This window comes from Lissotriton helveticus, chromosome 2_1 (genome assembly GCF_964261635.1).
Source record: "Lissotriton helveticus chromosome 2_1, aLisHel1.1, whole genome shotgun sequence".
NCBI classification, from domain to species: domain Eukaryota; kingdom Metazoa; phylum Chordata; class Amphibia; order Caudata; family Salamandridae; genus Lissotriton; species Lissotriton helveticus.
Window position 1 is genome coordinate 69255549 of NC_136059.1, and position 27617 is coordinate 69283165.

The 27617-nt window shown below is 42.0% G+C and overlaps 1 protein-coding gene across 2 annotated transcripts in view; it reads right to left on the reverse strand.

The window, feature by feature from the left end:
• ALMS1 (ALMS1 centrosome and basal body associated protein) overlaps window positions 1-27617 on the reverse strand; it is a 222885-nt gene that overhangs the window by 111177 nt on the left and 84091 nt on the right. For both annotated transcript variants that reach the window (XM_078674479.1, XM_078674480.1), the window contains one exon: window positions 5048-6800. In XM_078674479.1, the coding sequence (XP_078530605.1) occupies window positions 5048-6800 (1753 nt within the window). The remainder of the gene's footprint in view (window positions 1-5047; window positions 6801-27617) is intronic.

The window sequence follows — 27617 nt, forward strand, 5'->3', positions numbered from 1 at the left end:
AATATTCTGCAAGACCTAGGAAAGATCGTAAAGCATCCTTATCAGGAGGAGGTTTAGCGTCTTCAATGGCTCTAATGACTGAAAACTTGGGGGTGATACCTTGGTCTGATACTGTATGTCCCAGATAATCAATCTTGTTAACTGCAAATTTGCATTTGTCAGCGCGAACAGTCATGTTTCTAGACATTAAAATTGAAAGTACATTTCTAAGAATAGCGTCATGTTCAATTAATGATTTGGCAAAAATCAGGATGTCATCAAGGTATGCTTGCACACCCGCTATGCCTTGAAACATCACATCCATCAGCTTCTGGAAAACACTTCCAGCAGACGCTAACCCAAAAGGGAGGCGAAGGAATTTGAAAGCTCCGAAAGGAGTAATAAAAGAGGTAAGTTCTTGGGATTCCTTCGCCAAAGGCACCTGATGGTACGCTGACCTCAGATCAATCAAAGAGAACCATTTAGCGTCGCCTATGTTAGCCAGTAGCTCGTGGATTCTTGGTAGCGGGTGACAGTCAACAATAATGTTCTTATTTAATGTGCGTAAATCCGCACATAATCTAATTTCCCCAGTCTTTTTGCGTGCGACCACGATTGGTGCGACCCATTGTGAAGAATTGATGGGGGAAATTATACCTTGTTTGCATAAATCATCCAACATTATTTTTAATTCAGATCTGACACTCAATGGGACAGCTCTAACTTTATGACTAACTGGTTGTGCCCCAGGAATGAGTCTAATTTTATGCTCAAATCCTCTGACACTCCCTACCGTTTCCATGAATACTGGTTTGAATTCTGACAAAATTTCTTGAACCTTTGTGCTATGATCATCAATCACAGTAACAGATAAATCAGATTTAAAGGTAGGTAACTTCCCAACTTTAATGGGGTTCTCGTCACCTGGAACTAAATAAAGACCCATCAAGGCTAAGTCTTTCCAGCCTACGATGTCTTTGCCTTTTTCTGCTACATAAATTTTAGTGACAGTCTCCCTCCCTAAACACTGTACTAATCCTACAAAATACCCTAGCATGTTAATATTCTTCTCCCCAAATGCTAGCGGATTAACATCAGATTCAATCAGTTTAACTCTTTTGTCCCACTTTTCATAAAAGGTTGAATCTCTAAGGATAGTGTATGGGGAGCCTGAATCCGCCATGACCTGAAGGTGTACATTATCAATAATAGCTGCACATAGTGGACCCTTAATAGAATCAATGTCACCATTAGCATCAAGAGTTACGATAATGTTCTTAAAAGACTCAGTACATGCATCAAAGTCCACCATATTAACATTCGGGGGTTTCTTCGCGAATCTGCAAACCCCTTGAAAATGTCCGATTTTTTTACAAATAGAACATCGCTTCTTGAGGGCAGGGCAATTTGGTGCGTTCCCAATATGATCCTTTGAGCCGCACCTATAACAAAAGTAAGTTTTTTTCTTTTGGTTAAACTTATTTGGTTGAACTCTGCCTTTATTAGTAATGGAACAGAGAGTTTCTCCTTCATCAGAGTCATAGCAGTCTATAACATTAACACCCTGTTTAGGTTGGTCCATGACAACTTTGCTGGTTAAAGTAGAACGTTCAATGCTAAGAGCAAGGTCTATGACTTCACTTAAAGATGGGTTCTTGCACCCCAGAATTCTCTGTTTAATCTTCCTTGATGCGCAATTAAATACGAATTGGTCCCTTATGAATTTATCAGGAGAAGGTTCGAAATTGCAAGTGATAGCTAAAACCCTGAGTGCAGCGATGTACTCTTCTACCTTCTCGTCTTCATTTTGTTTCCTGGCATAGAAGTTGTGTCTTTCTAACATAATGTTAGGTTCATCACAAAATTGCTTTTTTAATCTTGCAATGGCTTCAATGTAAACGTTCCAAAGATTGTCTCCGCTTTCATCTAATGAAATAGGTGGTGCTATGGGGACAATACTCTTAAATATTCGTTGACCGGCTTGTCCTAAGCAACCAAAAAGAATAGCGAATTTTCTTTTGTCAGAATACTCAGTGGCATCAATAGCAATTAAGTGATTCTCGAACAACCCGAACCACTCAGACCAAATTATGTCTGGAGTGCCTGGTTTGCTCAAGAACGGTGGGGGTTGGGTGATCTGATGCCACTGGTTATTAGCCATGTTAAATATGAAAGTAGAATTACGAGAGGGGTTTATAGTTCTAAAATCACAATTATCTTAACATTAACAAGATGTTATTTAAATGATGATATAATGTTTCAAAAACGTTTAAAACGTTGTAGATATGTAAATTGAACACATGAAAAAGCGTGCGTATCGCTGTAAAGATACGCTGTACACAACCTTGTAAATATCCTGAAATTATCTGCTGAAAGCGTGCGTATCGCTGAAATGATACGCGATGATTACATGTCGATCCAACAACAACGTGCGTATCGTTGAAAATGACACGCGATGCTTGGATCCTTAACAGAAGATATTTAAATTGCCAGGTGCGTTGTAAGTCGAAAGCGTGCGTGTCGCTGAGGTGACACGCAAAGTTTTCAATTACAACGTGCGTATCGTTGAAGGAGCGCACAATAAAGAAATATTTTAAATCAACACAGTACCTTGTGGTTGCGTCTTGAAACCAGTCTTCGTACGATACCTCAATAAAGTTGTGAAAAAGGGGTATCCAATGAGGTCGATCGTTTCGAAGAGGATTGTCACCGTCCAATAAGAGTTGCCGGTTTGAGAAATTGTAGAGGCAGCTCTAATGATTGGGAAAGCCAGAGATTCGACCGTCCAATGAAAATGCTTGTGATTGACGAGGTTTGAATCACGGAAAAATATCAGCGTGGGTGGGGTGGAGTCTCCGTCTTGTCGCCAAAATATGTAATAAATTAGGAAGAGGCGGAATATTCCAGGTAAGAGAAGTTTAATCCTTAGTACATGACTCCACCCGTGATGGACGTCCTGTCTCCGTTAAGCCTGCGGTTACAATGGCTAACGGGAAGACACAGCCGACCAAGCACGAGGAAGGGCTTTTGAAACACAACATGTTAGTACAGTAAGCACGGGCCTCAGCTCGTGTATACGACTTTTGAAAAGAAACAAAGTTAGTCTCGGGCTTTGGCTCGTGATAAGACGCGAGTCGAACTCACGAGCCTAACCCCACGAGCCAAAACCCACGAGAAAGGCGATGCGAGCGAAGCCCGCTATTACAGCTTGATAAAAGTTTGTAAACAAACTTGTGGCCTTGGCCAGGTCATTTAGTTTCACATATTGTGAAATTTACCTTCAGCAATTTATTCAAGAACAGAAGCATATAAATAGCTTAAGGATGTAACAATATGTTTTTGAAGATTATGATACAGTGTCTCTGACTGCTATCTGCCAGTCTTCACCAAACATCAAATCTCTTCGCCCTTGTCAGCACGTGTCGCGTCTGTACTAACAGTGTTGCAGCAGACTTCTTCAGGGCTAAAATAGTGAATATTACACTGCTTTAGGGAGGAGACCTTGGTACAAAGATACCATCACCTGGGTCTTAGAACAAAAGATACTTTGTGCTCGAAAGGTTAGCATGAGTAATTGCAGTCACGTGTACAAATGTGTGTTAAAATCATCACAAAAACGACTTATGTCAACCCACATTCAAATCCTAGTGATTCGCTCTACTCCATCTCACGATATTATTTCATAAACTGAATTGTAGCCCTGAACAAGCCTGCTGCAACACTGTCAGCACAGACGAAACAGACGAACGTGCTGGGGAAGAATACGTTGGCATTTTTCATGTTTGGACTCTTCCAGCAGGGGAAAACCAGGAGGCTTTTCCTCCTCCTAGAGCACCGGACACTTGTGAACATTCAAATACTACTAATCTTGACATACTGTATACTGTGGTGTCTGCAAGTGTCCCCAGCTGCCACTGGGTTGATTGTAATCAAATCTCTTAGGGCTGTTTTCTGGACCAGTCTCTGCCTCTGTTTAAAGTGTCCAACCAGGCTGAAGGGCAACTCCATTTGCAATGCTCCAGTTACAAAGGTTAGAAAAAAACATAACTCTGGTAGGAAACCTTTTTTGAATAAAAATGGCTAAGCATCTGGATTTGATATCTGGTGTAGAAAAGCAAAGAGATAGGGACTAAAAACTATGGAGGTAGAAGAGGTCTTGTCCAGGTCTAATAGGATATTCCAAGAACCTCCTTCTCGTAGCTCTGCTAAGGGTAGATAACCTAGCATCACTGGGCCCACAATATCATTCTCAGACCAGTTATATCACACTCAGTGTACCTATTTATTGTCTTTTAAACAGACTACCAACAAGCCCAGGGAAATGCAAAATAAAATACAACAAAGACAACGTTATGCCTAAATCACCTATCTGTTGTTTACAGATCTTTCCCACAACTGGCTGAATGCTACCTGCAGAGATTGAGAAAGGCTCTATAGAGACCCGCACACACTCAAACTGGACTCCAATGTCCTCTGACATTGAATATCAGCATCTCATTACTAGCCACACCGCACCTTCACAGTCTGTTCTGTATTTTAGATACTGATCAATATCAGGACTAGAAAGTATTCACCGCTGCCTCTGAGAATAACGCAAAAAGAACAGATGATGGACGAAATACTGAACAAATCAAGCATTCACCCCCACTCACATATGGGAGGTAAATCCTTCGTTTTTTTGCTCCCAATGCCATTCCAGTTCAGACCCTGCTAGATGCACATAAATCTTGACCCTGCTCCCCCTGGGAACAGTCCAGCCTCAACTGCCAGGTCAGGTCCTCCCTGGAGCGGAAACTAGCATCCCGGGACGGGTTTTGGGGTATCACCCCATATCATTCAGGCTAGCCTAAATCTGGTGGAACAGCGAGCATGGGATCCACACGAGGGCATACACTTCCCACCAAGGGAACCAAATGCATTGAGAACTTACGAAAACAGCATCCCATATGGAATTAAGAGTCACTGAAGGAAAACTACCAGTGCTCTACAAAGCCACTCATCAAATTAAATATCGACATTACTCAGAGATGAAAATAAAGATAACGGCAATAAAATGCAAGATGCTCACCTGCCGACCGAGAGGAGTGCGATGTCTTGTTCCAAGAGGATGCAAGGGTTGTACTTCCAATGGCTTTCTTATCTGCAGACCAATCAGAAGGTCGTTTACTGTCTTCATCCTGGATGTAAATCTCTGCTGAAAATGTGGTCTTTTCAGGACTTTCTGTTGTTATTTGAGTCATGGCGTCAGACAAAGACTTCTTGGTTGCGGAAGGCTGGTGAGTATATTGCTTGCTCAGGGTACTGGAATCCACAGCATTATCGTGCATCAGTTTTGGCTTTAGTACTGCTTGGTTGCCATTTTGTGATATTGTGTCGCCATCAGGAATAGAAGAATGTAGAAAGTATGAATTCTGAGATGAGCCTGTCTTTGGTTCATCTAAGTAGCTTACTTTCTTTTCAGCCGACTGGCTGCTTACTACTTTTGTACCTTTGTTCTCTTGCTCATCGACACCTAACCTGCCAGTGGGTTTTGCTTCAGATCTGTCCTGAGCTATAGAAGATGTGTTTGAATTCATGACAGAGGAAACATCGTTCAGCTGGGAGTGTAAAGGTTTTGGAGCAATTGTAACACGTACACAAGAAAGAGCTTTTCTGCTTGGAGAAGAAACTGTTGCCGCCTCGGTGTGTGATGCATGGGATGGTGAAGGACTGCGCTCCCTTCTGTTGTACTCCTTTCTGTTGCTCAACTGGTCAAAAGGCTGGTTTACAGACAAGACTTCTACTTTCTCTTCATTTACCAACACATTCTGATCTTTGGGGAGAAGGCTCAAGGTGGGAAGAATAATGTCTACTGCACTTCCTGTATTCGCGTCTAGGTTGCTAGGGCTGCTGTCTCCGGGCTTTGGGCGATTTGGATAGTCCACAAAAGTTGTTTTCTGTGGCATCCCAGGATTGTGAGAGGCAGCACCACAACTAGCTAAAGTCTGAGCACTAATTAGATCATGTGATTCTTCTCCTAGGGGCAGACCCTTTCCAAAACCACCCCTTTGAGAATCAGAGCTGTGACTTTGCTCAAGTGGAGACAGCCTATTCCACTGGGCCAAGGAAATGTCTCCACTTTGATGGAGTTGATTTTTACCAATCACCGTGGAGTCCTGTCGCATCCAGTCTTCGTCCGCTGTTTGTTTTTGTACATTATTTGCAGGATTACGGTTTTGGCTGGCAGAGTGCCTCTCTTTAGGTGCACCCGAATGCTGGGTGTCAATCATCTTTTCTTTGCTGTTAATGGGCCGCACCTCCAGTGGGACGATCTTGGTTGAGACTTCGGGAAAGCTAGAGTTATTAATAGGGGAGAGGGAAGGCGATGGAGTCCGCTTTCGAGATGAAAATGTAATGGAGGTAATTGGCTTTGTGGCTTCATCGGACAGCAATCTTGAGTCCACAGGAACATCAGCAGAGGTAGTGGTAGTTTTCAAAGAAAGGTCCACAACCTTAAATTGGGGATTTAGACTGTCACTATTGATGGCTTTAACAAAGCTTCCATCTGTGGACATTTGAGCCTGGACGGTATCTGGTAAGGTAAAGGTCATTGGCGCTTTGACCTGGGAGGCTTTTTGCTGCGATTCATCAACACAGTAGTTTGAGGTTCCATGACTGGCAGCTTGAATCGGTCTATGCCTCTTTGTCTCCGCTTCCCAGAAACCATGTTTGTGGATGGCATCCCTTGACTCTATTAATTCCAGGTCTCTGACATGGCTTATATTCTGCACCTGCTGCGGAGTGTGAAGGTTGTCTGAATCCCAACTCATCATCCGTGAATGCTGAAAGATTAATGTAAAGAAGAATTTTTTTTTTTAATTTACATTGAATCATTCATTGTAATCATTTTTCAAATGTAACATTCGGAAGTCAAACCTGAATAATATCATAATTCGTAAAGTATTTAATTTGGCTGACAATGAGTGCATCATATATAGAATCCAGAACACCAACATTAAGGAAAACGATGCTTACTTTGGACTAAAAAACACATATTACCTCCTGTAGTCATTTGGCACACTACACTTGGAAGCAATTCCCTTTTATTTTCTAACTTAGGGTTTTTGTGTAGTGAGAATTTTTTTCCTGAGCACCTGCACATTAGTTAAAGAGGCTTAAATAAATACAAAGCAGGCCCTGGGCATCTGAATTCCGGAGACCTCCTCAAACAATTCAGTTACTAATGCTTCTGGGGTTGTCTCCAGTGAAATACACTTGACTGAATAGGACCTCCCCAAGCATTCCACAATTCCTTTTACGAAACCTTCAACAGCCGCATAATGTGGAGGTTCAAGCTCTCTTTAGACTAGGTCGCCTCAGCAATGAGTTTCAGACCAATTGAGTCCTGCACTCGACACCAATTATCAACGACTGGACAGAGTCCACATCACCGTGGAAAGTTCATCAGGCTTTTAGCAATGCCAGACGCTCTTTCATGCCCAACGGGCAGAGGCAATATAATGAAGTAGAAGTGCCCTGTCCTGCTCTCGCTCTGCTCACCACCAGCCAATGTGAAAAGAGTTGTGCTGGTTGGCAGGACCTTCTCAATGTCAGCACCTCAGCTGTGGAATGCTCCCTCCATCAAGTTAAACTGCGTGGATGCTCGCTAAACCTTCAGATGCATGCTTAAAAGAAGTTCATCTAAACGATTGTGATTGTATTTTTAGGTGATAAGCTGTGTCTTCTGTGTGACTTAGGGCCACTTTGAGGACCTGAAAGGCATTGTGTAGTTAAAGTAAATCTGAGAGTGATTTTGTATTATATGAATGAGTTCCCAAGGAGCATCTAAGTGTTGTACATGTGATTATATGGAACCTCTAATTTTTAAATGTAAATACTGCTACTGAGTGGAGTGGGTGAAGAATTGAATGATCATCATGTAGGTAGTTCGGTAACATTAGTGGTCTGGCGTTGGAATATGGGTGATGAGCCTTGTTGAAGTGGGGAGTTCAATATTTACTGTTTACAAGTTCATGGGTCCAGTGGGTGCTTTTTAACTTTATGCAAGCTGTTGCAACTTCAAAGTTAAAAAGACCTCGGGAGAGTAAGGCAGCTATGCATCAGCCACATTCGGACTAAGGCCTTATTATGACTACACTGCCATGGTGACGGTGCTCGCACTGCCGCACCGGCTGTCCAACAGCCCTATTACAAATAGGGCAGTTGGAGCGCATTGGTACCGCCGCAACAGCCAGGGATCAGAAATCCCCAGCGGTGTTGCTGCAGTCTTGAGGCCGCAATATGCTTGGCGGGCCACTGGGGCCCTGCCCAGCATATTACAAGTTTCGTCACCACCATACTTTTCATAGCAGTTCAACCGCCATGAAAAGTGTGGCGGTGAGGAAACAAAGGTGCCTGTCTGCATGCAACCCCAGTTCCAGCAGAGCATGGACGTGACGGTCCATACCCTGCAGGAACTGCTTTTGACACTCCCATTGTGGTGAAAGGAACCGCTGTGGGACCACCAAAGAAATGCCAGTAGTCTGCCGGGTATTTTTTATGGCTTTCGCAGTCTCGGAGCCGGGCATGGCAGCCCCGCTCCAAAACCACAAAAGTCATAATAAGGCCCTAAGTGCTGGATGAAGTGCCCCATTTGAGGAGAGGAAGGAGAGAAGGACGGAAGAACAACACCTTGGCACATCTGACTACTTAGAGGGTGCTCTGCATGCATGTGCGTTTAGTTGTAACTGTGGGCCCTGAGGGTTAGGCTGGATCCCTTTCAGAGGGCAGGCTGTGGTTGCTGTGAATTTGTTACGTGTTCCTAGGATGGCTTAGGAAACACAATATCCTAGTGTTTGTGTAATGCCATAAGAGACCTTGCATTACACCACTGCCACATCATGCATTACTGCATGCAGGGATCAATTCTTGTTTAGTCAATCTTCCTCAATCCCATGAACCAGAGATATTTAACCGAATGAGATAACCAGAGAAAAAGTGAGATTTCAAAGGTAAGCGGCATAAGACGGACGGCGCAAGAGTGAAATGTGGGGTTACATTAGCAGTGAGTACCTTAATCAACATGGTGAATGGTTCCAGCAGGTCTTAATATGCCAAGTAGGACGCCATGTGTCCTGGAAGGTAATTGAGACCCCTGTGCCAAATATAGGTACCGTTCCAAAGGAAGAAAGGTGCCCTGGACAGAGGGGTTCAGTATCAAAAGCAGTTTCATCGGCGACCATGCCTGAGAGGGATGAAGCTGCAGAATGCTATGAGACAATCATGGCCAGAATCTTTGAATAATCCACGATTGTCGGGTTTTGGGAGGTAATTCACTCGTAATGAATAGCCCTGACAGAATTGAAAAGAGTAGCACGATTGTCTAACTCTGCCTACAAGCCAACAAATACACACCAAAGCTCAGACAGCCATGACCACTCTCAAGACCTCAGATCCTCAATAGGGGTATGTTGTTTAGCAGGCGGAATCACCAGCCACGGAACACCTAAAACAATTGTGCTAAGACATGTCCAATGGCTATTTTGAGCATCTTGTGAGTGAGGTGTTCTGCCAATGGAGCAGAATTTGTCTTGCTTGACAAGAGGCAGATAAACAACTCCTCTTAATGCAGCGATGAAATTCACAAGGGTCTGGTTTCATGAAACCCACTGGGTTGATGACATGAGAACAGAAAAGGAAGTCTGAAACAATGATTCATAAATAAATAGTTTAAAAAGTGTCCGTCGCTATATACGCAGTTTAAGTTACAAAAGTCCTTGATCAAGCACTTGCCTAGTAGTCCATGCTATTAGTTTTCCAAGAGACAGTTCTTCAGTTGTGTACAATTGAGTTCTTACCACATACACGACAAGGCAGATATATTTAGCAGTGCAATGCTGTACAATGGAAGATGCCTTCATTGTTTACTATCTGCTTAATCGCCTTGCTTAAGAAAAGATATTTAGTCGTTTGTAAAGACCAAGGACAGCCATTCTGCCTTTGCAGACTAGCTTTGTGGAAGCAAGATAAAAGCATCTCTGAGCTGCAAAGGCGACTGCTGCACAGGAAGCTTTTCCATTGACAATAGGGCACTCAGAATAGATGCACTCCAAGGAAAGGAATTCCAACACAGACAAAGCCACACGGTGCGCGGGGGATTGCCATTGAAAGGCAGAGCTAAATCAGAAGGCGGTTCAGCACAGGGCTGGAGGGAGGGAGTTAGGCATTGTCTTTATTATGAACTCTGCTTCTATTGAGGACTTCCTGTTTCCAAACAAGGTCTGGATTACAGATGACACTCTAGCTCTCTTCTCTCTCCTCTAAGGGAGTCAGAATTGAAAGGTTAGACTGGCTCAGAAGAAAATGGATGTAAGGAGGGTTGGGAGGGTTGGGGTTAGGGGACATTGCCAACTATTCTAAGAATTCTGAGATTCAAGCAGGAAGTAACCTACTTTTAAAAAGAATGCATGTATTTATCTGCTTATTGCTTTCGCAGAGCACTATATCTCTCCTTTGGGATACTTCACAGCTTTCAGTTGTGCCAGGTGAAATGAAGAACCACGGGGAGGGGGCAGAGGCATTAGTCCGATCCGTCACGGAGGGTCCTGCTCAGATATTCTTCGAGTGCCTCTCCAGAGATGTGGATTCTATTGAAGCGTAAGGTGGACCAATTGAGTCTGTTACGCTGTTCATGAAGCGGATGTAGCTTGGCTGTACCCTCTAGTCCTGGATTCAGTGAGCTATAGTGACTGCTTCTCTGACAACATCAGATCTACCTCCATGTTTGTTCTAGTTGAAAGATCATTGAGAGACAAGGATGGTTGATCTCTAATCTAAAGGTTTCTTATAAGCACAATAATGTACTGGTAGTACTCTATGACAGGCATCACAATTTAAAGAGCGGCATCCCTCTGCACTGCTTTGCCTCCATCCCACTGAACATTCATTATAGGTTATTGTGAGACCCATTAATAACATTTTGAGGGTGCAGGACCACGGTATGTCCAATGAGGACTGAAGGGTGGTACATGGGTGAGGGTAAACAGATGAACCTCAGGACTAGGAATGATGGAATTGCTCTAGCCACAATAAACCCTTCATCAGGAGGTCAACTACACTAATAGAGACATACAGCATTAAATTTCCTTCTTCAGTAGGAAGGCTTCCAAATGATTTCCAAGGCCCCGCCATATTTACAAACTGAGTCAGTGAGAACATCTAAACATCTATTTGCCATATGTGAACCGCTTGTCTCAAGAACATAGGAGCTAAGCAAATAGGAAGAGAGAGCAAGCGCTGAACACGGGTCACCATTCCTTGCTGGGAGCACTTTCCTCCTTGTATAAAGTTACTCTCTATTCAGCTATACAAACTAAAGAAGCACCAACGACAGACATGCCCGAGAGACATTACCTGAAGCATTGCAAGGATTATTTCTAAACCAATACTAACAGAAACGTCCTATGTTTGAATCTTCCAGCAGCAAACACCTAAACGGTTCTTCACTGTTCAGGGGGCTTGCAGCGTTCCAGCAAGAACACATCCTACAGGACAGCGACACCAGGTGAAACCAAGATCCAAAGTGATGCAGTGAATGAAGCCTCTGTAGGAATTAAAATGTATTGATGTAAGCACTGGAAGAAATGAACGTCCTTGTGGTTTGAAATGTCTCTTCTGACACACACTTGACAATCTTTAAAGGATAGCATTGAATAAATGTGAGCGGTGAGCAAGTTCTGACGGCGCTATAGACAAGTACAACAGGAACTGTTGGAAAGAAGCAACGACTTCTAAGACTGAAGATCAAAATACTACAGAGATAAATTAACTGGAGGGATGAAGAGATTTCAACACTTAAATAACTCCTCACCCACTATGTCTTGAGAGCATGCAGGCTAAATAAATAGAATTATGAAAAAAGCTATGGGATAAAAGATCTGCTCGGCACTGGTAATTCCACACCTGTAATTAATGATGCTCCAGTGTTCGGTAACTCTAAGATGATGAATTACTTATTTTGAGTTTTGCATGGTTAATAATCAATGGAATCAGTGTTTGTGCACCAATTCCACAGATTTTCCTCGATTTTGTTATATAAAGCGCATTAACATCACTACATTTATTGGTGCCAGCAAAGAAAAAAAGAAACAGCAGAAAGACTACAGGCATACAAAAGAATAAACAAAATAAGAAAGCTTTCAATGCTGGTCCGAACGCTAGATAACTATCCAAAAGTCTGATCCTCAAATGAAGGCACCAAGAGTTCAGGTGGAAGGAGAGGCCACCAAAGCGCACTTTCTTCAGGAAAGGCACATGCAACAAAGGGATGTGGCAATCCTAGGGAATGCCCAGGGGTGGGAGGCAAAACAGAGATCTTTAATACAGAATCTTCAAGACTAGAAAACGTTAACAACGGTCAGACCCTTACATTTGACTTCTAATCAGCGAAGGGCTCGCCAAGCCTCTGAGATGTGATAATATTTACCCATCTCGTAGGTAGTCTGCTTGGCTCGGTTCTGGATCCACTACAGTTTGTTAAGCAGATAGCAGGCAATACCTAAATACATACTGATAACAGTACTCCAGCCAAGATGAAGTCAGGGCAGACACTACAGTGGGATAGTAGTCAGTCAGCAGAAAAGGGTATATCTTCCTTAAGCACATCCAAATGACAGCGTTGCTATGTACTTTTAGAGAGGAACCATTTGACTCCTGGCACCATGGCTTTTTGATTAAGTGCGGTTTCTGCTAAGCAGTAGTTCCATTCTACCAGCATAACGTTTTGTAAATTTGTGATTCAAGCACGGATGCATAGAGGTCAGTACAGATGCAGATTCCACTAGATGGTCTAGTCAGATATTGATCTGTTAGGCATCCACGTAGGATAAAGTCTTAAGCTCAAAGGATCTAATGAACTGGGAGAGGTGACGAACATAGACATTAAACACGAAGGGGGAAAGTGTGCTTCAGGACACCACATCGAATGGCAGCCTTGTCAGAGGTGCAAGAAGGCATTGAAAAAAGTGGAGCCCGACTAGACAACAAGATTTAAACTAGACAAAAACCTAGCTTGAAACCTGATCTCCGCCATGTGGTTAATCAGAGTGACATGGTCCAAGGTACAGAATTAATTTCCCGAAGCATCAAGGATTTTGGGGTTTGGGAACTCGATAGGGACATTTTTCACTGGATCTAAGTCTTCAAGAATCTCGCTTTTACAAGCAGCAACGGGTCTCAAAATGGTATTGTGGTTGTCTCCCCAATGCCATTTTGGATTGAAGGTGTAGATATTCTATGACCATATCTAGCTTTAAACAATCCCGGCGTCATATGGGTGGATAGTTAGTTTACGTGCAAGCACTAAACAGTCAAGTGAATGACCCCCCTCCCACTATGTACTACCTCTTTAGCAAGTTGGGACCAGTTTAAGAACAAACAGCTGTTTAAGATCTGAGGTGAAGTGCTGAGGTGTCCAGTAGACCATCAATTTGAAAGCTGGGTCCCACAAAATTGCTGAAATCCAGACATTCTGGGATGTTTTCCTGACACAGATTCCACAGCTTTCTTCTGACGAAAAGTGCATGGGGACGCGCTCTTGCATTGCTGTCTCCCTACACAACTTGTAAGAGTCAGGCTGAAACTTCTGTTTGCACCCGAATCAGAATTAGTTATAAATTTGTATAGTTTGTAAAGTGCCTGATACCTCCGATAAGCCTGAAGCACTTCTTAGAGGCCAGAGGCTACTATTTTTGTGCACGGTTGGAAGAGTATGAGCTTATACAGGTGCTACAAATTATGTGACTGGGGATTATATACATAAAACAAATATAATCTCCACAGGGCTTGATCATGCTTGAGAGATCAGCTGCTTTCCTTCTGATAAGCTGTATCAATGCCAACAAGCAGTGCCAGCTCCAGGTTTGTGGAATGCTGCAGTTCAGTCATGGAGAGGGCTGTCTGTGCACTGCTGCATGCACAGTGGCAAAGCATTCATTGCTTCAGTAGACTGTATGTGTCAGGAAAACACCCACGTCTACAGCAGTTACCAGACAAGGCTTAAGTGACTGGTAGATGTCTCTCTCTTGTGGCTCAGTAAATTAAAGTTACTTAGCTAATAACACTAGTATTTTAAAATGCTACTGGCAGACTCTAGCTCGGCGAGAGGATGACACAGCTCTCTACACAGCTTTGAATATAGACTTACACATTCACATTCCTGCTGATCCCGGTTTACAGCCATACTTATATGGTAAACCAATCTAAGACACAGCACTAGTGCTACTCAGGAAAAGGAAGACACTGGCAGAGAGTGGACGTGGTTCTATAAGAAGGGATCTCAAGATAGTAAGTAACACGAGGGAGAGAAATTCCTGAGCCTTAGGGGAACCTGTGAGTGGCTCAGAAGCACAAGGAGCCCAATTCACCAAGAGAAATATACAATGTGTATTTTTACTCCTGTGAATTATGACGTGTGTACCCAGGTGTAATGCTACCCTTTTTGCTATTCACCATTTTAAGAGTAGATTTACATGTAGATGTAGTCTTTTAGGTCTCCGTCCCCTCTACTCAGGGGGTTGAGCTTCCTGAAACAGGATTTAGGACGGTAAAGTTACTAATACTAACTTTTCACATGCAGGAGGAGACCTCCATCACCATCCCGAAAATCTACTTATGGGAAAGTATAGAGAAAATGATTAAAGTTGATTATTCTATAAAAAAAAATAAAGTATGGAATATATAATATAAATGCACATTCATTTCAAATATTTATTAATGACCTAGAACTAATAAATGCGACAGCACAGTAGCTCATTAAATGAAATGTGCATTAAATAATTCATTTTAAATTATTCACTTAACTTATAACCAATAATGTAAACATTTTTATTTAATATGTAATAAATTGTGTTGCTAAATTAATATAAATTATTGTGAGAATGTTATTAAAAGTTGAATATTTTTTTACGTTTCTCAGTAAACTTTAAAATGATACAATATTTTTTTAATAATTATATATCACTTAACATTTACACATGATATACATTTTTTTAAATCTCACATTTATTTAATATGTTCATGTCCTAAGAGGTGCTACTTTAATTTCCTGCCTACATTGTTTTCTATGGGACTTTGTTGCTGCATCAGAGAGTGGCTTTGTGTGGTGCTTGGCTTACTGGAATACATTCACTACTGTTTTGACAACTTTGGGACTGTATTAAAGTTAGTAGTTAGTTGCAAATTGCAATGGGCTTTCTCTTTTATGGGTGGGTGTTTGTATCAGCATGCATCTCCCTACGGTTCTCCTTAAATGTCCCTAATCACCTCTATTTAGTAGTAAGTATTTCCCATTTTTCAGCCACTCCCTGTCCCTCCCGCATTTACTACAGAAGCACGGACTTACGTGTGTGGAGATCTCTGCCACCTTGGAGGACAGCTCCGCACAGAAAAGACAGGAGCAGCAGAGGTGCGCGTCGCACCCGTTGGTCAGTACACAGCATTTAATAGTACTTGAGTGGTAGAACTGAAACACTACTTCACGTACTACAAAATGAAGTTGGTGAATAGCCTCCATGGAGTGTAATGTAGAATAGCGCTCCCTTCGAGTGAGCCTCTCCAGTGAGGGAGGTCCAACAGCAGAAAAAAGTTGTCTACCTGCACCATGAAAGTTTTGTATGTCAACACTTTGCCCCCTTCTTTAGCCTAAATATTTTGGAATACAGCCCTCATACAGAAGCTGTGGGACTTGGAGGTGGTTGATCATTAACGAGCTAGAGGACCCCATTAAATAAGATGGGTGGGATGCAGCAGTCTACCCTTTGATCGATCAGCCATACAAATAGTTTTGCTCTGGACCTTTATTCCAAGAAGGTTTGCTCTAATCGATATCCAAAGCACTTCCTCTCAGCTGATCAGGTGGGGTTTATAATCAAAGTAATTGTGCTAACCAGAGTACACCTTTGCTGGCTCTAAAATTCTTATTTTAGCCTAAAGTCCTAGAGAGCTTGCCCTGGAGGCATCCAAAACCCTTGTGATTTACAACATCCCGAACATGAATTTTGGAGGCTTCCGAACAGAATGTTCCATCTCAGGGGCGTGCAAAGCAGGTCTGAGAGGCCCAGATCTACGATGGACCAAAAGGATGTTCACAAAAGATATCTTCATACGATTAACCCAAATGGAAATATTTAATGTAGTCGGCAGTGTTTATGGTTTTATGGCTGGGGACAAGTACTACTGCATCCCAGAGGTGTTCCTGCTAGAAGATATTACCTGGAGGGTTCCCAGATGCCTATTTGCCACTGTGTGAAGTATTCATAAGGATGGGATTGGAGGCATATACAAAGGATCTCCTGCATGAAAGAATCTATGGTGAGGGACTTCATTTCTTCCATCACCCTCCAGGAAATTATTCCCACTGGGTCACGTGGAGGTAATGTTAATGCATGTTCAATATAACTAATGAATGCAAAGTACTTAACCAATGTGCATGTTCTCTTAACACGCATACCTCAAGCTCTTTATAAATAAAACAATGTGGAGGATCGGTGAATGAAGCATGGTTATTTCCCATAGGGATGCATGGGAGAATTTCCACACCCTAAAAGACACAACGCTGCTATGTCAAATTTGGCACCACTCGGGCACTGGGAGGCTCCCTCGGTTTATAAGCACTAGTAGCATCAGCTTTGGTTCTACATACAGCATCCGAACCATTATTAGTACATTGTAACTGTAGACCTTCTTTGGGAATATTCCAAAACTTGTAGGGTCTGATAAGGGAATACAGTGTAAAACCACCACTCCATTGTCTTTATAGAAGTAACCTCTTGCAACAAAGAAACACTGAGCCAGAACTTTCCTCCACCTTACCTGGGGCGCGGAATCTGAAACGCTTGAAAGGGAAAAACAGGTTAACAAAGGTCTACAAAATGTACATTGTTGTGGCAAAAAGCACACAGTCTATAAGTAACATGCTGTAAAAATCACCCCAAAATACTTTGAGCAGATCCTTTGAATTAAAAAAAACAAAACATACAGCATGCTCCCTAATCTGCCATCCCAAGTCCTAAGGGATAGCAGACAGAGGCGGATCAATTACAAAGCACACACCATGCAGGGGAAGGGAATGGAGAAGGGGCAGAGGCAGCACTCTTTCTTACATCCCTTCATCGATCAGTATCAGATCAGGAGACCAGGCAGAGGCAGAGCTGGAAGCAAACAACAAACACAAATCTCTTACCCACGTCCACATTCATAAGGAAAGCGTGAGTACAAAGCATTCCTGGGTGAGAGGGCAATCCCCAACACCTAAGTGGCACATCTGACAATCAAAGTGTATCCTGTGTGACTCTCAAGAGGAAATATGGGTAAACTCAGTAGGACAGGGAATCACCATAAAAGGGCTTGGATCACACCCACCTCAAGTAGATCATGTTTTTAGAGAGATGGCTGTGGAAACAGCATAATAAATAGCTTGAATACCAAGGAAAAACACTGTTTCATGCACCCCGACCTACAGTGTAATCATTTCAGCTTGACTAGTTGTTTTAGGTAAGGTCTCTGTGACGAATGTTTGTGCATTTACATGATGCTAAGGCACTGTGTGGGGAGACAACACAGATCAGTGTTCACTGAAGGAACACAGACTACTTCACCATGATCATGGTACAGGACTACAGTGGAGGAAGTGGAGTCAAAGCTACAAAAAGCATTGTTTAAAGAATGTGCCTGTAAAGCAATGTACATCTCAGTTCAACAACAGAAAGTGTTTGAAGGTAAGAAAGTGTCCTCTCTGGGTCTATATTGCACCTTTTGTGCACTGTGCCACCTCAGTTGAAACAAAGGGTACTGGAGCTAGAATTTCCAACACAGAAGTAGCCAATAAGTTGAGTTAAAAAGTCTTCTTTTGCTATATCTTAGCAGACATCTGGACCATGGGTGCCACGCCTTTCTGACACTATGTCAAAGTTTTGGATAAAGTAGTTAAACAAAATCAAAATTTGAAAAATAAAGTTTGAAAGAGAGAATGTGGAAAAAATAGAAATACGAGGAAAAATAGAATTTAAAAGTAGTTCAACAATTTAATGTTTTTGTCTGATTAGTTTCAGTTTGTGAAAAGGTTGTGGGTATTTTAAGGGTATGATTAGGGTGAAAGTTTAGGATAGGGATAGATTGAAGAAAGGGGCAGGATTAGAGAGAGGTCAAAGGCATATATAAGCATTAGGGCTAATATTGAGACTAAGCCTTTCACTGTAGTTATTGTTAGGTAGTAGGTAAGAAGGGTGTATGTTTGGGTTAGTATTAGGTTTAATGATGAGGAGACAATAAGAGTTGTGAAGAACACATCATTTGAGATGCGTAAAAATTAAAACATTAGATTTTCAAAGTAAATGACAATTACTTAAACTATTTTCACTTACACGCTATGTATTTTTATCTTTGCTTTTCAACTTTCATTCTAGGTGCCATCTGATCAGCTTGCGGTAGACGTTTTATCTTAAAAAGACAACACAGCAGGGGCGTGGCTTGCACGCCGCTGCGAGATGACGGGTCGCGCTTGAGCTCCAGGGTGACAGCGGCTGTCGGGACGATTTGAAGATCCCGCTCGAGGCTGTTTTTCTCCATAAACCAAATATGAGGTGTCGGAAGGTGCCGTGAGTGATTCCCTTTCACCTGCAATAGCGGACGACGACAGGAACTGCCCTTCTTGTCGGGAACCTCGGTACCGGCATTTCTGTGAGCGGCCGCCATTTTGTTTTTGCGGTGGCGTCGCTCGTTTCTTTGACACCGGAGCATATTTCTGGAGCGCAGCGAGTACGACAGGATGACCTGAGGTGACATTTGTTATTTTTTTATATTGGTGGCCCTCTGGAGTCCTTTTCCTGCATACAGGCGCAATATGTCATTACTGCCTTACGTGGCTCTCTAAATACCAGTCTTCACCTCCCTATACTCGCTCATGGGACTTCCTTGCTTCACCTGAGGTTTTGTGCTGAGTTACCTGGTTTCTAGGTTACTTCATATTTGGAAGGTGTTTTTTTTTTTCGCGCTCTGGGGGTGTTTCATGGCTTCTTCTTTCCCCTCAATTGCTCCTGTTCTCCATTTTGTGAGCTGACGTAATGGTCTTACTTTGAGCTTCAGGAGCTTCATATCAGTGGCACTTGGTGAGGCATTCCTTTCTTTTTTTGGCATTTTTTTTTTCCTCGCTCCTTACTCTTTACTTCACGTCACATATTTATTGTGGTAACTTTTTGGAGCGGTCTATTGTGCCTTGCTCTTATGGCGGACAACATGGGGCCTTCTCTCACTGCTAAAGACTCTAAAGGGACCTTGAAAAGATCTAAACAACAGTCCCCCATTCCTGAGTCTTCTCAGAAAGATACTAATACCACCTTGGAGGCTATTCTGGCGCCCTTAAATGTTGTTCATGATATTGCGCAGTCTACTAAGACTAATACCGACCTCTTGCAAGTGGAGGTGGCTGCTATCAGAAATGACTTTAAAGCCTTATCTATCAGGGTTACGAATGCTGAATCCCGTATCAGTGGGGTCGAGGATACTACACACCAGCACTCGAAATCTCTTCAACAGATGGAGCGTTCGATGATGGCGCTGCGCAGAGACCTTACCGAGCAGGAGGACCGTAATCGGAGGAGTAACCTGCGTATTTTTGGTATTCCTGAAGATGCAGAGAAATCGGTCTCCTCAATGATTGACTTCCTATCTACGTGGCTTCCTTCTACCCTACAAATCTCCTTTCAGAGAGATTTTGAGATTGAGAGAGCTCATCGAGTACCCACGTTCAAACCCAAATCCTCCACCTATCCGAGGGCAGTCATCTTTAAACCGCTGCGTCATCAGCATTCGGAACAGATTTTGGCTCACATGAGGAAAGTTAAGTCGGTGTCCTGGGAAGGTCATCAGATTGCTATCTCCCAGGATTTTGCCAGAGACACTGTCATCCGACGGAAAGGATTTCTCAATTTGCGAAAACGTCTGTTGGACATGAATATCCCCTTTTCCTTTGCTGGTCCTTCCAAGTTTCGCATAACTTTCAAGGGACGGTACCGGATTTTTGATGAACCTGCTGACCTTTCCTTTTTCCTGGATAATCAATCTGAATCACAGATGGATTCTTCTTCAGCTCCTGGGCCCTCTGGGTCTTGACTTTCTGCCTTGCTGACTCACGTGGTTTAGTGCGTCTTGCTGTTTGACAAGTATTGCTGTGTTGTCGCTTCATGTGTTGCTCGTTGATTGATATTCGTTTTTCCAGCTGATTTGTCCGTAATTGTCAGCTGTCATGTTGACTCGTTCCTGTTATGTATCCATCTGGTTTCCTCGTTTGGAACAATTTATGTTCCTGATGTCTGACGTATCCGCTGTTTGTACGTTTTCCTTTGTCTTTTTTGGTAACCTTCCCTGATGATGGTGGTTTCTGGTTCCTTGTTTCTGCCTCTCATATTATCCGATACAGCTGGATTCTGCTCCACCTCTTGGGCCCTCTGGGTCTTGATTTCCTGTCTTTGTTGACTCACGTGGCTTATTACATCTTGGTATTTGACATGTGTCGCTGTTTTTTCGTTTCACCTGTTGTTCGTCGATACGATATTCGTTATCCAGCTGAGTTGTCCGTCATTTGTCAGCTGTCATGTTGACTTGTGATTCTTATTCTCCGTTTGGTTTCCTCTTTTGGAACATATTATGTACTTTGTTAGACTTATCCGCTATTTGTCCGTCTTATTTCATCTTTTCTCGTAATCTTCCTTGTTGTTGATGAGCTCTGGCATCTTGTTTCTGCCTCTCATATTCTCCAATATTTGTTTCTTCCTTTATGGTGTATGCCTCTCCGTTTGTTTTTCTCACCCGATCGTTCCGCTCTTGTCAGCTTTATCTTCTTTGTGCTCACTCCTTTCGTTTGCCTCTAGTATTTGTGGTTGTATTAATACTACTTTATGGCTCCTTTCTTAGTGATTTCTTTCTGTCAATTGGTTCTCTTCTGTTTCTATTTCCGTATTGTTTTTCTTTTTTAACAGTTACAGATTTTATTTTTGTTCATATATGTTATTGCCTGTTCATATATTAGCCGCCTATTGCAATTTTCACACTTATTGCTAGCATCGTTTACCATGTATTCCATCCCCTCCTTTTTTCTATTTGCTAGCTTGTGGTTCTCAACACTTTATGCATTTCATGCTTATTTCTCTGCTCTTTCTATAGATTTTGTATTTATCTCCATTGGTTTATTTGACTCTTAGATAAGTCTCTTCTAGTTCCTTTTAACTGCTTTGTATCCGTATGGTCTATCTTTTTTAAAGTTACAGATTTTATTCTTGCTCATATATGTTATTGCCTGTTAATATATTAGCCGTCTATTGCAGTTTTCACACTTATTGCTAGCATTGTTTACCATATATTCCATCCCCTCCTTTTTTCTATTTGCTAGCTTGTGGTTCTCAACACTTTATGCATTTCATGCTTATTTCTCTGTTCCTTATATAGATTTTGTATTTATCTCCATTGGTTTATTTGACTCTTAGATAAGTCTCTTCTAGTTCATTTTAACTTCTATGTATCAGTTGTCTCTTTGATATGCCTTATATTGTATGCCTAATTTTCTCGCTCTTGGATGCCTTTGCATGTTTCTTCCTCTTCTTCAGTCTGGGATCTACAATTTTATCGACTGATCTTCCTGACGGTCCTATGTTTTCCCTTCCCATGTTCCCCCTGGTATGAGTTTGGTCCCTTATGGACCTACCCTAGCGAGTCTCTTCTTTTTCTCTTTTCTTTTATGCTTTTCTTTCTCTTTTCCAATACTTCTTTCACTTTTCTCTTTTTTCTCCTCTTCACGAATTTCTTGTTGGGGTTCTCCTTATGTGTTGTTTGTGATACGGCGCTGGTGGTCTTCTCTTGTCGTTCGTTTTTCTTTTTTGTTATCTACGTATTATGATTTATCTTTTCTGGTAGAAATATGCCGGGCTTGAATGTGTTGTCCCTTAAATGTTAGAGGATTGAATCATCCGGTGAAAAGGTAAAAAATTCTAGATTATTGTAAATCCTTATCTTCAGATGTGGTTCTCTTGCAAGAGACAAAAGTATCTTCCAAAGAGGCCTTGTTTTTGAAGAAGGATTGGGTTCTTGACGTTGCTTGCTCGGAGGCCTTGGGCAAAAAGAATGGTGTGATAACGTTAATTTCTAAGAATTCTGGTTTATCCGTGATCTCTACTGAACATGATTCGGAGGGCAGATGGTTACTATCCAAGTTTTCTAATGGTACGGATGATCTATTTGTTATGAATATCTATGCTCCAAACATTGATGACCCCTCATTTTGGTGAGCAATTACTAAAACATTAGCTGATACTCTGCATAAGGGTAATCTAATTGTGGGTGGAGATTTCAATTTACCAATGGATCCCCTGTTACATAGAAGCTCTGCATTTAACTTCCATCCCCCTAAAGCTCATAAGCAAATGACGAATATGTGTTCCTTGACTCATCTCCAAGATATTTGGCGTCTTCATAATCATACGGGTAGTGACTTTTCCTTTTTTTCCTCTCCCCATTCTAGTTTCTCTCGGATTGACTATCTTTTGGTCCATTAGTCTCTTGTGCAGTCTTCCTCTTCCCCGTGCATTCATCCTATTCTTGTCTCTGATCACGCAGCTGTTTCCTTTACTCTTCTGTCCTTTGCTTCTAAATCGCGTCCTCGTTCCTGGAAATTAAATACTGAGCTTTTGCATGATGAGTCTCAAATTTTGGCCATTTCCAAAGAAATTGATACTTTTTTCACTGATAATGACGGCTCCGTTTCTTCTCCAATAGTCTTGTGGGATGCTTTTAAGTGCACTCTTCGTGGTCACATTATTAGGCGTATGGTGAGCAGAAATGCTGTCATCAAAAAGGAACTTGCTGATTTAGCGGCTGAAATCAAAACACAGGAATCTCTATATCGCAACTCTAAGGACAACAAATGCTTACAGACCATTAAGAATTTAAAGTATTCCTACAATACTATTGTTACCAAAAGAGCTCATATAGGAGTACAAGCTCAGAAATCCAAACGCCTACTTTTAAAGAACCGAGCAGGTAAAATTTTGGCGCCTACGTTGAAGTTTCAGGAATCTTCTTTTCAATCATCCCAGATCTCCTTTATCAATGATAACTCTGGAATAAAAAAATTTCAAACCACAGATATTCTCGATGTATTCCGAGATTTTTACAGTAAGCTCTATACTCCCACTAACCAGGCATCTTTTTCCCAATGTCAAGACTTTTTGAAGACACTTCCTATACAATCTGTCTCGGTGGAGGATAGTAGCAAATTGGGTGGCTCGATTACTTCTGAGGAAATTATTGCTGCAATTAAAGCTACCCGGTCTGGGAAATCTCCCGGTCCTGACGGTTTCCCCATTTTGTTTTATAAGACCTTTCTTCCTTCTGTTGTTCCTCGCCTTAAATCAGTTTTTGAGGCCTTTATTCAAGGGGGGTCGGTTTCGGCAGCTGATGCCACTATTGTGGTAATTCCAAAAGAGGGTAAGGATCATTCTGATCCCAAGAATTTCCGTCCTATTTCCCTTCTTAATATGGAGGCTAAGATTTTTGCCAAGATTTTGGCCAAACGCTTGGAGTCTTATATCCCTAAGCTTGTTCACCCATCTCAGACGGGGTTTGTCAAGGGTAGACTTGCCAGGGACAACATTCGTACCTTCTGCCATATTCTGGGTTCGGCTAAACGTGCTACTCTTCCAGCTGCAGCTTTGGCCCTTGATGCCGAAAAGGCCTTTGACAAGGTTTCTTGGCCTTTTCTACGTGCTGTTCTACTGGCGCATAACCTTGGGGATTCTTTTGTCTTTTGTTCATATGGTTATGTCCCTTTATACTCAACCTAGAGCCAACATTAGGGTAAATGGGGCTACGTTGTCTTTCTTTAACCTTTGCCAAGGCACCAGACAAGGCTGTCCTTTATCCCCGCTTTTGTTTTTACTGTCTATCGACCCGCTCCTCCGATTGATTGATCTCCACCCAGACATTAAAGGTTTTAAATTTGGTTCCCATTGTATGAAGACAGCTGCTTATGCGGACGATGTTCTGATCTTCTCTGAAGATATAGTATTGGCCATTCCCGCCATTACTGATACCATCTCTCTCTTTTCTAAGGTCTCTGGTTATACCCTTAATAGAGACAAAACAGAGATGTTCCCCTTGAATGCTTATTGTTTCCCAGCGCATATGGGTTCTGCAGGTTTTAAGTGGCAATCTAAACAGATTAAATATTTAGGGATTTGGTTTTGTGGCACCCTTTATGATACTGTCGCGTATAATGAAGCCCAGACTATAACCAAAGTACGTCGTCTTTTAGACACCTTGTCTCCGAAACATATTTCTTGGTGGGGTCGGCTACAAACTTTGAAAATGATGATAACACCTATCATTAATTTTGTATCATCTATGCTCCCGGTAAAATTATCCTCTTCTTTTTTTCATGAGATGGATATCATTACCTCCAAATTTCTCTGGAATGACAAGAGAGCTAGAATTGCTTACAAGTTTTTGAGAAAGCCTTACGATATGGGGGGTTGTAACTTTCCGGATTGGGAGAAATACCAAGCTGCTTTCTTAGCTTCTCAAGGAGCACTTTGGTTCTCTTTGGTTCCTGCTCATATGCCTTCATGGATGTTAATTGAACAGGAGCTCTCTGCCCCTTTGCCACCTTCTTCGTTTTTAACCACTTCCACTTTATCAATTCCGTTTTCTCGTTCGATTATCTTAGATACCATTGCTGCAGTCCGGCTGGTTGATAAGAGAGTCGCTATTCCTCTTCATAAATCACATTGGTCCTCAATTTGGCGTAATTCTAAGATTAAAATTGTCATTGATCACAAGCTGATGTCTTATTGGGCGGCTAAAGGGATTTCGCTTGTGCGACATCTTTATGACTCACATAATGATCCGTTACCCTTCTCCTCCTTAGCTCAACAATTTTCTCTCACTAACTTAGACTTGTACACATTTCTAAAAATTAAAGTTGCTCTTGCTAAATTACGATTGGTTTCCAATTCCCCTACTGTTACCCTATTTCACTTTTGGCTTAGAACTGGTCATGTAGCTTCTAAAATCTACATATTTCTCTCTTCCGACTCTTCTGTCCAGCATACTGTTACCCAACAAAAATGGTTGCGTCATTTTGCTCATGATCTTACACAACATATTTCACCAGACTCCTGTCAGTTAATTGGGAAGTTATCTCTGCGTAATAAAATTGCCCCTTCTTTAATTCAGTCTAAGTTCTTTTCTATCAATCTCCATCATTGGACTCCAGTTCGCTTGCATTCCCTGTCTCTGAAGGAGAATGACCTCTGTTGGAGTTGTGGCTTAACAGCTGGTAATTTTCCACATATGTTTTTTGAATGTTCTCTTCTACAATTCTTTTGGGATATGGTGCATAAACATCTTCTGTTAATCTTTGATGTTCAATTCCAGCTCTCCTTTCCCATGATTATGCTGGGTCCTTTGGCCTCTCCAATCCCGTTGCCTTTAGATCCCTTAGATTTACAATTATTAGATCTTCTATTAACTGTTGCTGTCAAAGTGATTCTTATGGAATGGAAGTCTTTTTCCTCAGTCTCATACCATACCTGGTGGGCATGGGTTTCTTTTTTGAGAAGTGCACACACCTCGGTTGATGAGGCCCATATCTCTCCTTCGATTTCTAGTGGCGTTTGGAGAGCTTTGGATGCATATATGGATTTAGCCTAAAAAGGTTTAGTTGCTCAATATCCCTTTGTGTCACCTGATTAAGTGTGTCTTGTGTGTCTGTTTGTAGAGCCCCACAGGAGGAGTTCGGTTTTCTCTCTTCTCTTCCCTCTCTCTTCCTTCCCCGCTTTCTTCCTCTTTTCCTTTATCTTTTCTTTCTCTTTTTTTCTCCTTTTTCTTGCTAGTTCTCCTTTTTTCTTTTCTATTGCATAGTGATACCGTTGATGCCTGTTATTATCCAGATCACTATTTCTTTGTTTTTTACAATAACTATATGCAACTTCTCTGATGATTTTTTTTTTGTAACCTGGTCCCCATTGTTATATTACTCGTTATCAATATTCATCACCTGTATCACTTTTTATTATGTTTTAATATTTATTTACTGCTTTAAAATCTAATAAAAATGTTTGAACTAAAAAACAAAAGACAACACAGCAAAGAAACACACCCTGGGCCCTTTTTGGTCTGAGATTTTGTGAGCACATTTTTACTGCTTGCAGGCAGTGCTGGGAGTATTAAAAACAATCACATCCTGAACTGGAATCCTAGCCTTTTTGTCCAGTGTAACTGTCATTGGCAAACACAAGGCTGTGCCAGCAAGATTAAAACCTAGATTGGAGGAAGGAATTATTCATATTCCAAGCACCCGTGCAATTGAAACTGAATAATTGCTAATTCTGCTGTTCTTTCGTTAAACCTTAACCTGCAGTCTCACTTTTCTTTTTAATAAATTCGTCTGCATAACAAGGTCATCCCTGCTACACATTTGAAGAGGATCGGTATATAGGGAGCAATTATGGCTGAACTGTATAGAAGTGAACTTCTGTTCTACAATATTTTGAGACAATAATAAAAAATCTTTCTTTCCTCGAGTCTGATGGACGGGAATAACAAGAGGAAGGGAGAAGCCAACAGAGGCAGAAGAGCGAAAGGAAATTTCAATTTCCTTTCGCTTGATACATTTCGATGTGCCAACCTCCCATCCCTGTGGAGAATGAGGAGCCCCCCCCCACCCCCTAATGTATATCCAATTAAATATACTACTGTCTTGGAGAGTGCGCTCTGTTCATGATCTCACAATCTCTTTACAGTATTGCTACAAATCAATTGTAGTCCTTCCAGGTGTAAAAAGGAACTACTTCTCACCAGGTCCTATGCATCAGGTCTGAGTGCTGCAGTGAAGCATCCACTCATTATACCAAAAAAAGACCATAATTTATAATTTCCATATGTTTCGTAATGGGTAGCAAAGCATTGCCACGGGCAGGAAAGGGTTAACTCACTGGGCGAATAAAGAGCAGGCACACACATCTGGACCAAAACTTCAAATCAGAGCAGATGTTTGGACCAGTCGAACGAGGCCATGTTTCTCATCTGCCAACCTTGCACCTATGACCCAGGGCTCCAGACAGAGGCTCACAGGGGTCAATTCACCAACATGCCAGGGGTAGAGGAAGTACCATCACACACCCGCTGACCTCGATGACACCACAGGAAGTGGCATCCTACGACCTTTGACCCTGAATCCCAGGAAGTGATGACACATGACCATGATTCTAAATACATCACTATGATTGATGCCACTGAAGCCTGGTCTTCACTCAGAAAGACAAAAGATTCACAAAAAAGACATTTAAAAAACAAGCGCTGCCACGTTCACTGGTGTTCACCATGTGGAACATATGCTCAATATGAACTATATTATGTGCTTGATTTGCTCCTCATGTACTGTATGCACTGAACAACTGATGCAGTGCATGGTGCAAGTCAAGCAGGTACACAATATCCAGTAAGCAGTGTGCACTGAGGTGTGAGCCATGCATGGTGAACACTGAGCACACTTCAGTGCAATGAGCAGGGCACAGTGTGTATATGAACAGTGAATCGTGCATGTTGCACCCTGA